The 13,959-nt window shown below is 37.9% G+C and overlaps 1 protein-coding gene across 1 annotated transcript; it reads right to left on the bottom strand.

The window, feature by feature from the left end:
• Positions 1-441: 441 nt before the first annotated feature.
• LOC111452407 (EH domain-containing protein 1-like) lies at positions 442-12,505 on the bottom strand. Its single transcript, XM_023093112.1, has 16 exons — positions 12,176-12,505; positions 11,988-12,067; positions 11,632-11,700; positions 11,490-11,553; positions 11,250-11,305; positions 3,793-3,835; positions 3,640-3,701; positions 3,398-3,511; positions 3,125-3,227; positions 2,791-2,840; positions 2,155-2,283; positions 1,809-2,060; positions 1,610-1,689; positions 1,225-1,351; positions 938-1,081; positions 442-865 (listed from the first exon to the last, which is right to left on the bottom strand). The coding sequence occupies exons 1-16, from the start codon at positions 12,255-12,257 to the stop codon at positions 680-682; spliced, it is 1,641 nt and encodes a 546-aa protein (XP_022948880.1). The 5' UTR covers positions 12,258-12,505; the 3' UTR covers positions 442-679.
• Positions 12,506-13,959: the final 1,454 nt, after the last annotated feature.

The raw sequence follows: 13,959 nt of genomic DNA, 5'->3' as shown, positions 1-13,959 counted from the left end.
AAAAAAAAAAAAAAAAAAAAAAAAAAATTAAGAATCCATGGCTAAAATACACAGTTAATTTTTTATAGACTTGAACTGTATCCAACTATAAATTAAATCTACTTTAATGGTATCATAAAGTAGTACAAAAAATATGACATTAAAGTTTAAAATTAGGCTAAATAATAAAAATACTTGTAAATTTTGTACTTTATTTTAAACAATCTTACCCGACTTTACCAACCTTTTCAAAAAGTCCCTTTTAATTTTTAAAATTTTTATTAATCCCTTACAAAAAAAATACAGTTGACTTTTAAAAAGTTTCATTAATATTAATGAGTATGCAGATGAAATTGCACAAACTTATCATTGTTCACACTTATTTTAGATTAAATTACATATGGCTACACAATCAAAATCAAATAAAAAGGTAAAATATGAATTTTCCTCTAAAAGAAATAATAACCCATGGAACAAACTATTTAATATTATAATACTTCAATACACGACATTATTACCATTTACATGAAAACTGAACCTATTTCCCAAGAAAGGAACTACAAAATTTTCAATTTTCCAAAGTCAAAGCTCTTATTAAATAGAAAATAGTATAAAGAATGAATAAGTTCAAGAAGACCTTGAGAATGCTAAAGCAGCCGTGTGTATACCTGAAACTCAAAACTCGAATTTACTGTCTCATTTAGTCATAGGGATTTTTGAAGTTCTTCAAAAGTCCTGGGACGTCGTATCCCAACATGTCATCCACAGACTGAATCATTTTTGGTTTCAACTTCTCAAAGCTGTCGAAGTTGAAACCAGACAATGTCTCTTTGAACTGGTCGACGTTCGGGAAATCTCCAGCGGGTAAGTGATATTCCCTTTGTACCTGCGAGTTCATAAAAGTTTCAAGTGTACCATTCTTTGTAAGTTGCTACAAGCATTAGTTCAAAGGAAATACCTTCCCGAATTCATCGGCCAAATTATCGAGCAATCGCTGTTGGGTTTTGGCTTTGCCCATAATGGTAGGCATCTCCTTCCTAAGATGACTTATGATGTAGGCATGAATTTTAGCAGCTCTTGCACGTTTGACAAATTCATTTATCTGCCAGAAAATGATGTTATCAGAAACTATTTTCTTGGGGGGAGGGGGCAGAGAGACTATTCGGTTCTTCAAAGTTGCATATTACACAAACAAGTACCATTTTCAATTAGAATAATATGCATAGTAGACCATGGGAAACTCACTTTTCGATCACAGGCCTTCTTCGGAATATCCTTCAAATCAGAAAGAAGATCTTCCTGTTCTTTTTCAAAGAGATCTTTCCCAAGCGGACCCGTAGCAGCTTCGTTAACTGGTTGGTCATTAAAGGACCTGTCACAAGGAAATATGTGAACCAAAGGGAGCATAAGACATCCTGGTCAACATAAGAAGCATATCAAAGTAGTGATCTAGACATGAAGATCTCATTAGACGGCGATATATGTGTTGGCAAGATACATTATTGTCAATCCTTCCATTAGAAACCACTCAGATTTGAATGAGGCCAAATTATATCACCGCATATGTCAATGTAGGCTGGAAAAAGAAAAAATAAAAACCACTAGTATCATATCAGGCAAGAGGCCGCACCCAATATAAACGCGAACAACCTCAGGTGTATTCAGAACTTTCCCAAGCGACCACATTAATGCTCCATAAACCCTCATCAACTGAAATGCTCAAAAGAGTTTAATTACATTCACTGAGCCCATGTATTTCAGCCGGTGAAATGGTAAAACCAGAGTAAATAATAATAACAATAATAATAAAAGTAAAGATAATAAGTTACTTGTTGCGTGTCCACTTGGTCTGCCTTATTCAATACTACTCGAATCTTGTCATCATGCCCACGTAATGATGCTATGACCCGCTTGAATTCATCACTAATATCAAGTTTATGGGGATCAAATAAAAGTAGAATAAGATCGGACTTTGCAGCAAACCACGATGTTACAGCTGTAAACTCATAAGCTCGCTGTGTTCGTTGCTTTTCTCCGGACAAAACTCCAGGAGTATCCACAAACGTAAAATGTTCTAGCAGCTTCATAAAATAGAACAGTTTAAAATAGAACAGTTTAAGGCCATGAAAAGAGTATTCAAATAAATATTCATGCAGTAACAGAATGTATTCTTACAGCATGTGGCATTTGTGAACACTCAAATTTTGATAGAAAAGAAGTTCCAAATGTTGTGAGCCCATTAAATGGCATGTCTGCTTGGACGGCAACTGTATTTCCAGGAATGCTTCTTTCATCAGGTCCAGACTAAAAAGGAGAAAATAACAAAGACTCAGGTTTGAAGCACCAAAATCATTCATTCTTTAGAAGATTATGAATTGAAAAAAAAAAAAGAGAGAGAGCATGAAAGGATTGACAAGAAAGCATGAATAAAGTACTTAAAATGGAATTTGGATTTTCCCCCTTCTAAGAAACAAAGGACACAGAAAGATGCAACCAGCAGATGCAGATGACCACATTGAAGAAGCTATTATCATTTAAAATTATCATTTTTCAAATAAAAAATAGCATGGGTCATGAAGACAAAGCCAGATAGAGTATCTTCAAACTAAATATAAACAATCAACTTTGCATAAAAAGTGTGAAAATACAATTGAAGTAACAGCAATACGTTCTACAGATTGGAATCTGAAAAAAATAGATTGCAGAGCTGACTGGAATTACTAGCCTGATTTATTTCCTCGATCATTCCAGTCAAGCCAACATATACCCCCTCAGGGGAAGAGCCTATTTGTAAAAAGAATAAGCACTTACCATAACAACAACAAATCTGTCAGTTGTAGGTTCTGGTCCAATATGGGCTCCTGTTAAAAGTGGAAAAATGAGCGACAATGTTAAAACAAGCTCAGACGTATTGAAATCTCACGTTTTCTCTCTCCCTCACTCCCTTTCTCTATCTCTCAAACACACAAACTTTGTCTCCAATTAATAAAAGTAGGGGGAAAAATTGGTGTGGGTGGGGTGAGGGGAAGAGGGAGCTATAGATCAGCCCATCCCTCTCTCTCTCATTCATGGAAGCTCATACCTAGGACAACTACTTTTGGGGAAGTACTTTATAACTGTCAGCATAAAAAATACAATATCTCACCTGGATAACTGCTTCTCAGCATATGCTTGATAAACGTCGTTTTGCCAGTCGAGTATTGACCCAAAAGCATAACCATTGGTTTAGCATCAAAGTCACTATTTGTCTGAGTCATAGGGCAGGCCAACATAATTATAAAACCACATTGTAAACCATGGTCCACCATACCATGAATATTAAATAAAAAATATACATATAGTTTTAAGAGAGAGAGAGTCTCTACGACACATGTAATGAAATATAAAATTAAGATGCAAAAACATACATTATACTCACCAGTAATGGAGAAACAAAATCATTAAACCGATAAGTAACTTCTAAGGGCTTCAGCTTCTGAATGTACAGTCTCTTCAAACCATCAATGATTGATGTAACGGAAGAAAGAGGTACCTGAAACAGCATTTTGGAGAGGGAGTCATAAGACCAGACACCAAGGCGAGAATGACTGCAGTAAACAACTGCTACATATATGATAACATGATAAACATAAAACAAATGAAATGTTCATGATAACGAACTTTTTTAGATGACTTCGCTGAAAACCAATTAGCTAAAGCAGGGGATTGCCATTTAGAAGTACCTGCATAGTCATCATCCATTGCCAAGTTAAAAAGGGATAGTAAGGGCATAAAGCAGCCTCCTTTCATTACTTGAAAAGATATAGGTACTACCGTTTGTCTCGTGGTCATTTGATTTCTGTTTACGGGCTCTCTTCTGTTTGATAGAAAAATGAAAAAGTTAGAACTTTCAACAGCATTACCAAAGGTGTGCCTTCCTACTCCTCAGTCCTAAGGTCAGAACAAGCCCCACCCAACCAAAACTCAAAATTTGATTGACCCAACCTGGCCCAGTCTATCTATATATTGGATAGGATACAGATGAATCTATTAGAGCGCTACTTTTAAGGTGTTAAACAAGTAAGAAAGAGACATAGGCCTCAACTTAATTGGAGTCAATTTTTCGTGAAAAAAAAAAATGTTGTATTGGTTGCATAACAGAATGCTATGAATGAGGGGGCTACGAGTCACCAAGCAGACTATTTTGAGGGGTGACTGGGTGAGGAGACGCCAACAAGGTACTCTTTGCACGGATGATATTATTACAAAGGTAAACTAGTCCTACCTATGGACATTCCATTATTGTCATTAAAATTTCAATCCCCATTAACACTGGGATATGGAGGTGGGACATGACGGCGTTTTTCAGACTTATCAGAGGTTGGCAAAAGAAGTATATTGCAAAGGAATGCACAAAGAAATTTGTTTAAGAGCGCGCAAGTTATTTGCAAATAAACTGAGTTATTAGCCTTGGTTCTAGCGGGTTCGCTTCAACCTTTACTAATTCCATATAATACTTCAGAAGGCATTTCGATAAATTTTGTGAGCTGAAGGTTAACCCGAGTCTGAAAGGTATGATTCAACTTTGGTTGTAGGGGATTGTTGGTCGAAGTTCATTCACTCATCTTAATGCAACATCCTTTACAACTATTATTTGAACAACAAGCTTAAAATGCGTCTCATTTTCGAAAAAAGACCCTCTTAGTGAAAGAAAGTCCTGTACCTCATTGCCATGTACCTTTACCCTTTTTACTTTTGAACGAAGAATTTGAGAAGTATTCTCCAAAAAAATCCTAATTTAGCTTTTCTTTCCTTTGGTTTAGTTATTTTCCATGCAAACACTAAAGATGTGTCAATACATGATGATAAGGGCAAATCCTCAAATGGCTGGTCACTAATACATTTCAAAGGAAACCTCTCAAATTTGAGGGGGTTGTGGCTCTTTCTTACTTGAGTAGATTAGATGGTTTTTCCATTCTGAGAATAAGGATGTATGGACTTGGTATTTGAAGTATGTTTCTTTTTGTCGCCCCTGGCTAAGGGCCTAGACACTCATTTGGGCTTGCTGCCTAGTTGGTGTGCAAGGGAGAGGATGCATAAACACAGGGCATCCCTTTTTGTGGTTATCTTATCTTCAACTGGTTGCCCTTCTATCAACCCTGGCACCTTAGGAAATTTCTGATTTCCTTAAATGAAGTCTTGTGTTGCCCTTAAAAATAAAGCGAAGTGTTGTAGTTTACGTTTTAAGTGTTTTTGGAGCACATGGCTAGTAAAGGAATGGAAAATTTTTCAAGGGAGTAAAATCTCTAGATGTTTCAATAGTGGTCGAATGTGCTATGTCACGGTCATGCTCATCCAGGGCATGTTGCTCATGGCCACATGCCCATGCCATGTCAAACCCTTTTCCTTGCTTTCATGTTGTATTACTTTCTTATTACATTTTCTGTTGTATAACTATTCGGCGAAACCATGTCTACCCCGGTTAGACATGAATCGTCTCAAAATATATTATGGGGACCAACTAGTCATCAACCTCCCCCACCAAGTATTGTAATCGCTCTTGCCTACATATTTTCAATGCAATTGACTTTCACACTGCTTTCTTTCAATTTTTTTTCAATGATTTTCCTCTCCCATGTTTTCTAAAACATTTTTTCTCAAAACGTGACTCGAAACTCGACCTATGTCCGATTTGTCCACGAAATATGATTTTTATACGGCTGACTTGTTCACCAGGTTAGAATAAGTGCCGTACAATTGACACGTCCCGTTGCCGAAAAGAATGCGATGGTGACAAGTGGTATCAGAGTTGCGTTAGCTCCTAGTCCTATTAAAGAATGAAACGATGTTGGCGACTAAACAATCGCTAAGTCACAAGTTTAGATTCTCACTGAAATTGAACATGAGATGTTATTCTTAAAAGAAGAACCCGACACAGTCCACTTCCTGGAGGAACAAGTTGCGAACTGAATGAAAGAGTCGGTGGAATTGACGCTATGAGCACTTGCCTGGATGGGTTGGCAATCAAAGAATTGATATTTAGGGTTGACTCTCTAGAAAAAAGGGATACACAACCAAGTAGCTTAGAACGCGAAGGTAGCTTTGAGAGCTCTGTCACATACATGGAAGGAACATGTCGAAATGCTAGATAGTTCAAAAACCGTTGAAGCTTTTCAACGAGTTGACTAAAGATCTCAAGGCAACAATAGACGCCATGAAGGCAGAGATAGCCAGAATGAATACATGAGTAAGCTTGACCATGTGGGCCATAGGAAATCAAACCTCCGGTCAAGCTTAGGTTGGGCTCAACAAACTAACGATCTTGGAGCCCAAGGCCTTCCAAGGGAATCGGAATGCAAAAGAACTTGAAAATTTTATCTTCAACGTTGAACAATACTTCAAAGCCACAGGGATCTGTTCAGAAAAACTTAAAGTTACCCTGGTCACAATGCATCTGGCAGACGATGCAAAACTATGGTGGCGTTCGAAGTTGAATGACATTCAAAATGGTTCGTGCACCATAAGTTCATGGGAAGACATCAAGAGAGAGTTGAGGACCCAATTCTTCCCTGAGAATGTAGAATTCATAGCAAGGCGCAAAATGCGACAATTGAAACACACCGGAGGAATTAGGGACTATGTCAAGCAGTTCTCAACTTTGATGCTAGACATTAGAGATATGTCTAAGAATGACAAAGTATTATGGTTTGTCAAAGGATTGCTACCCTTTGGCAAGAACAAAATTACGTGAACAAAAGGTTCAAGATCTTGCCGCCGCGCTGGTTACTGCAATGAGACTCTTAGACCTCGAGGGTGAAGCCAATTTCTAAAGAAGGAATACACCACCCCCAAACTCTAGGAACAAACCCTATAGGCCAATGAGTTTGAGGAATGAAGGCCCCAATTGACCGAATGGAGGAAACGATAGACCGAATGGAGGAAACTATCCGGCGATGCCTTTGCAATGTCTATTATGTAAGGCCCTCACCAGATTTCCTATTGCCCCTGTTGAGAGGCCTTTTGTGTGCTTCAAAGTCTCCATACAAGGAGGTAATGACCAAGAAGCCGAACCATCGGCAGAGAAAGAAGAAGATCATGACACTCCCAAAATGAGAGCGCTAAAGTTTCTATTGGCCATCCAAAAGAAGTTCGATTCGAAAGAAGTGTTTGAGAAAGGGCTGATGTTCGTTGACGAAACGATAAACTCACGACTTAGCAAAAGTACCTTTGTAGACTCAGGCGCGACCCACAACTTTATCGTTGACTATGAAGCTTGCAGATTGGAACTCAAGATAGAGAACGACCCCAAGAAAATGTAAGCTGTTAATTCAGAAGCCTTTCCTAGTGTTAGAGCCTCCCGTCTCTTTGAAATTGGGGACTTGGTTAGGAGAAATGGATTGGGTCATGGTCTACATGGACGACTTTGATGTGGTACTTACTTAGAATGGATGGCCTTCTTGACACAAAGTCATTCCAATGTCGTTGGCGAAGTGCATAGTGATTACCAATTGCAATCCTACCGTAATCCTTGCCAGAATCAAACAGTCGGGCAACAATGATTTTCGCCTTGCAATTAAAGAGAGGGCTCGCCTGGGAAGAGCCCACATTTATGGTCATATCTTTGGTGGAAGATGTAATCACCATTGATCCCATCCCAAGCGAAATTAGAGATGTCCTACCTAGTTATGTTGATATAATGTCAGAAAGCTTACCAAAGACATTACCCCCTCGACGGGGCATAGACCACGAAATTGCGCTCCTACCTAAGGTCAAACCCCCAGTGAAAAACGCATATCGGATGGCTCCACCAGAGTTAACCGAATTGAAGAAGCAGGTTAGACGAGTTATTGGTTGTAGGGTTGATTCATCCCGCAAAAGCACCCTATGGGGTCCTTGTGTTTTTTTAGAAGAAGAATGATAGAACTTTACATCTGTGCATCGATTACGAGGCCCTAAACAAGGTGACAGTGCACAACAAATACCCATTGCCAATTATATCCAATTTGTTCGACAAGCTCCATGGGGCCAGAAACTTCATGAAGCTGGATTAACATTCGGGATATTATCAAGTGCGTATTCTTGAGGGAGATGAGCCCAAGAAAACTTGTATAACAAGATATGGAGCATCTGAGTTTCTGGTGATGCCCTTTGGCCTGACAAATACCTCAGTTATGTTTTGTACCCTAATGAATCAGCTTTTCCATGAATACTTGGACCAATTCGTCGTAGTATACCTCGACAATGTCGTTGTATACAGCACCACGCTGGAGGAGCACAAGATACACCTGCTCCTTGTCTTTGAAAACTAAGGTAGAATTAGTTATACATGAAAAAGAGATATGCGTCTTCGCCCAAAAGTGCATCAATTTCATTAGGCACGTCAACAAGTGCAGGCAAATAAACATAGATAGCAACAAGATAAAAGCTATCCAAGAGTGGAAAGACCCCACTTCGGTAACCGTTGTGCAATCCTTCTTAGTGTTGGAAAATTATTATGGATAGTTCGTCAAAGGGCTTTCACGACGAGCCACCCCATTAACAGAACTGCTGAAAAAAGACCATCCTTGGTTGTGACAGATGAATGCCTAAAGGCATTCGAAGACTCGAACGCAACCATGACGAGGGACCCTTTCCTCAACTTGGTTGATGTTTCAAAACCTTTCGAAATAGAAACAGACACATCTGACTTTGCCCTTGGTGTGTCCTCAACTAGGAGGGCCTCCCCATTGCCTACTTAAGCCAGAAGCTCAATAGCAAAGAGAGAGAGGAGGTACACAGTATCTAAAAAAAAGTAGCTCAATAGCAAAGAGAGAGAGGAGGTACACAGTATCTAAAAAAAATGTTAGTTGTTGTTCATTCTCTCAGAGTTCGGAGACAACATCTATTGGGATCCCACTTCGTAGTGAGAACGGACAACAATATCATTTGCCACTTCTTTGACCAACCAAAATTGACGTCAAAGCAAACTCGGTGGCAAGAATCATTAGCATAATTCAACTTCAAATTCAAGCATAAAGCGGGAACGAGCAACCAAGCTTCCAATGCTCTGAGTCGAAAGAGTGAATATGCGATCCTATGCATGTTAGCCCACATTCATTCTAGTAAGATCGATGGGTCAATGCGAGATATCATACGAGAACACTTACAAAGAGACCCTTTGGCCAAGGCTGTTATTGAGCTAACCAGAGCTGAGAAGACTAGGCAGTTATGAGTTATGGGTTGAAGGAGACCTTTTGCTGGCAAAATGAAACTAACTGTATGTCCCAAGAGCGAGAGAGCTACGAAAGAAACTTATCCAAGAATGTCACGATACCTTATGGGTCGGTCATCGAGGATGACAACAAATGTATGCCTTAGTGAAAAAATGGTACTTTTGGCCAAATATGCGGGATTGACATAATGCAATATACCAAGACATGCATCATTTGCCAACAAGACAAAGTTGAAAAGGCTAAGGTCTCAGGACTTCTCGAACCCTTGTCAGTGCCGACAAGACCTTGGAAAAGAGTGTCACTAGACTTCATTACACATCTCTCGAAGGTTGGCGAACATGAAGTCATCTTGGTCATCATCGACCGATTCTCAAAGTATGCTATGTCCGTACCCACAACCAAGATACGCTCGACCGAATTGACAACCCAACTGTTCTTTAAAAATGTCGTAAAGTTGTGGGCCATTCCATCGAGCATCGTCAGTGACAAAGTGACAAGTTTATCAGGACATTCTAGATAGAGTTATTCACATTCTTGAGGACAACTTTCAATATCTCTCGAGCTGTCACCCCTAGACTGATAGACATAGTGAACGATTCAACTGTTTGCTGGAAGAATACATGCGACATTTCGTTGATGCTCGTCAGAAAATTGGTTACAATTGTTAGATAGGGCCCAATTCTGCTTTAATTGCCAAAGGAGTTCACAAATTGGGAAGAGCCCCTTTGAAATTGTGAATCCCTGCCCTATATCATTGACCATCGACTTCGAAAGAATCTTCAAATCCAAAACTTTACAAGAGAATGGAAGCCGACAACAAATATAGCTCAAACTTACTTAAGAAAAGTTTCCAAACACATGAAGAAATGGGCATCATCCCATAGTATACATTTCCTTAATTGCAAAGAAATGGGATCCAATTCTGCTTTGAAATTGTGAATTCTGCTTTAATTGCCAAAGGAGTTCATAAATTGGGAAGAGCCCCTTTGAAATTGTGAATCCCCTCCAATTCCGAGTAGAACACCCAAGTCCAAATCAAACTGAGGATAGAGTAGAAAGGACCAAAGACTTGTCAGAAAATATGAAGGTCCATTCAAAATTCTTAAAAAAATCAATAGGTTGGTATTGCCCACATGAATGAAAATTCATCTAGTAATCCATGTGAGCAACTTGAAACCTTACTACCTTGATCCAAACAATGGCAGTCGCAATGTTGTTGCCAGACCCGCCTAAAACAAAAAGACATCAGGGAAGTTGAAAGGATCCCGACCGACAAAGATAGGAAAGTTGAAAGACTTGTACGTAGGGTTCGAGAATTCCTCGGCAATGGAAGAATCTACCTACAGAAGAAATAAGTTGGGAACGCGCCGAAGACATGGCCTCCGCCGCGGTCCATATTGCAAATTTTGAACATAGTCGATATCAATCAATGAGGTGGGGGAGGATGTCACGGTCATGCTTGTCTAGGGCGTGTTACCTGTGGACACATGCTCATGTCATGTCAAACCCTTTTACTTGCTTTCACATTGTATTACTTTTTTACTACATTTTCTATTGTATGATTGTTTGGCGAAATCATGTCTCCTCCTGCTAGACATGAATCGCCTCAAAATGTATACTATAGGAGGACCCAGTAGTCATCAAACCTCCCTGACCAAGTATGGTAACCGCTCTTGCCTACATGTTTCAATGCAATTGACTTTCACAATACTTTCTTTCAACTTTCAACGATTTCCTCGTCCACGTTTTCCAAGACATTTTCTCTCAAAATGTGGCTCAAGGCTTGACCATACGTCTTTATCCGCAAAATACAATTTTTATACGGCTGACTTGTCCAGTGCGTGAGGACAAGTGCTGCATAGTCGTCGTCCCATTGCCGAAAAAAGGGCAATTGTGGCACTATGCATACCCCTTCCCCCCCCCCCAAAAAAAAGAAATGAAGTAATATGGATAAAAATTTATATTCTAATATAATGTTAATAAGTACTAATTATTAAATTAGTTCTTTTAATAATTCACTTTTGTTACCAAAAAAACGAAAAAAACAATTTATTTAGACTACAGCAGAAGCATACTCACAGCTAATATGACATCTAGTTCTTCCATTTTAGGAAGACTCAGACTCATTAATTCATCTGCAACACATATGAGCAATTACTTCAAATCAAGAGACTGAAATTGCAGGAAAAAAGCTTAGTAAATTGAATAGCATGAAAAGTTACCAACAATTTGAAAAACTTGCAAGCGTTGCCTCAATAGGTAATAACTGGCACAAGGTATAGAAGATTGAAAAACATGCAGTCGCGCTAGAAAACTAACCTTGGCTGCAAGAAGTCAATGCATCATGAGTTACTTCCCCTCTAGATTGCGCCAAAGAAACAAGCTAAGCACAATAGAAACGTATTGCTTTAGAATATAAGTTGACATTTTCAATCTACAAACTCAAAATTCTAACTAAAACCTGCATTGCAGTAATAAACTCGGTGAACCCAAGATATCCTTGCCGCTTGGAATCTGCAATTGCCCACACCTTTGAACAAAATATTTGAAGGAAATCATGGTCACAAAAAAGAAAATTGAGAAGTGAAGACGATCCTGATCATCACATTAAATGAAAATTTTCACGCAACTTTTTCAGAACAATGAGTTTTGGTTAGAGCTATATAACACGAAAGTAACCAGAAATTTCGAAATATAATTCAACTTTGTTTACACTTCAGTAAGATTCCATAAGTTATTAACGAGCGACAGCGAAAGAAAACACCGAAAAACTACAAAAGACAAAGAAAAAGAGAAAAACAGAAACGGAAGGCGAACCTGCTTGAGATCTTGCCGAGACAAGCTAGACATGGAAAAGAACTTAATAGCATCATTCCCTGTGATACGCCCGTCTCCATCTGAAATTAAACGGCGCAGAAATCAGGAATCGAACATTGACTCACAACAGAAACAGCTCAACGGAAAAACAAATAAAGAAATATACAAGTTGAAAGAAGAAGAAATACCAGAATCGGCGTAATCAAACCACTCCTGATAGATCTTCTGCTGCTCTCGGGAGCAGGAAGCGATAGGATTGGGAACTTCCATTAAGAGAAACAAGAAAACAAGTGTTAGCTCCCGTGAATTGGTTCCTCCTCCGGTTGATCTCGTTACAGTTCCAGGCGAACTCCGAGATCATGGAAAAAAGAAGCAATAGGTTGAAGGTGAATGGAATGCAAAACGCAGAAGAATTGGTTCCGTCGTTATCTTCCTTTCAGGAGAAGGGAGAAAGAACTGGAACGGAAGCGGAGAGAGAGAGAGCGAGGGAAACGGGGTACGGAGGAGATTTTGTTTTGGTTTTCTTTCTTCGGTAGCGTTTCATGCCGATGAAGGTGTAAATGTTAATGATGACAAGAAACGATGTCGTTTTCTGAAAATCCATTTTGGGTCCATGCTTTCATTTTCAATAAAAATTTAGATTTCTATGTACTCCCACATATTTATACCAAAATTAAAGCTTAAAATAACTTCTCCAATCAAAATTATTTGTATGCTTATACAACTAATTTTAAATCAAAGAAAATTAATTAATTTAAAAAAAATATTTACTAAATTTAGACATTTCAAACTACATAAATATTTTAACCCTAAACTAATGTTTTTCCCATAAATTTACATTTGGTACTTTCTGAGTTTTTGAATTTTTGAATTTTAAATTTAAAAAATTGTTAATTAATAAGAGTATTAATTATGCTATATATATTTAATGGTTGAGTTTAAATTATATTATTTTCTAATGCTAGGATTTAATTAGATTAGATTGAAAAATTAAAGTTATTAATGAAACTTTAAATAATTGACATATAAGAAAAATGGATTGAAGTAATAATGTAAAGAGTTCATGGTACATTAAAAATGTTGCAAATAAAATTATCAAAAATTATTTACGTAGGCACATGTGAAGTATATTATATACAATGAAATGAATTTGTCCAATGTTAGAGTGAAACAAATATCTCTATTCACCTTTCCTCTTCAAATTTTGTCATACTCGAATATTATTATTATTATTATTATTTAACCAATTTCAATAACATTTTGTGTCACTCGAGTAAAAGAAGAGTACATGAATGAACGAATAATCCTAAAGATAAAATGGCTAAGAAAAACTTACAAGAATTAAAAGTCAGTACCTATACAAACGAGGTACACTTTCCTTTTCGGTAGTTCAATCATAGAAACTTTGTTAACCGTGTTTTGCTTGGAGCAATTCTTTGTTGGATAACCTCCTCGGAAATTTCTTATGATGCATGTAATTTTATGCTAGAAGGAATCTATGTTGGTTTGTGAGGATAGTTTTCACTCTTAGAAGAGAGGAGTAAGTAACGTGAGCATGTCGTAGGGGATGCAAGGGAGTGTCAGGCCAATCAAGTGCTGAATCCTGAGCATGGATCGTTACACATTTAACTTCAAACTAACAATAAGAACTAAATTTAATATTTATTAAAAGCATATGGACTAACATAGAATAAGACCCAAAGCAAAAGTGTAACGAACCGGAATATAAATTAAAAAAAAAAAGACAATCGAATTTTAATTCGAGGAGTGAAAGTGTCATGCAACTAGGAACATTGCATTCGTTAAGGTATTGTGGCAGAGGCACCATACCGAGGAGGCCACGTGGGAGCGTGGGGACAAAATAATGGAAGAATACCCTGAGTTAGTAAAGAGTTTGAGACTTTGGAGGACGAAAGTTATTTTTAAGAGTATATAATGTAACGAATGGGAATAAAAAAAAAAAAAAAAAAAA

The sequence above is a fragment of the Cucurbita moschata genome, unplaced genomic scaffold, assembly GCF_002738365.1.
Source record: "Cucurbita moschata cultivar Rifu unplaced genomic scaffold, Cmos_1.0 Cmo_Scf00001, whole genome shotgun sequence".
Classification (NCBI taxonomy): domain Eukaryota; kingdom Viridiplantae; phylum Streptophyta; class Magnoliopsida; order Cucurbitales; family Cucurbitaceae; genus Cucurbita; species Cucurbita moschata.
The sequence above is the reverse complement of the archived record's forward strand: the minus strand, read 5'-3'. Positions and strand labels throughout refer to the sequence as shown.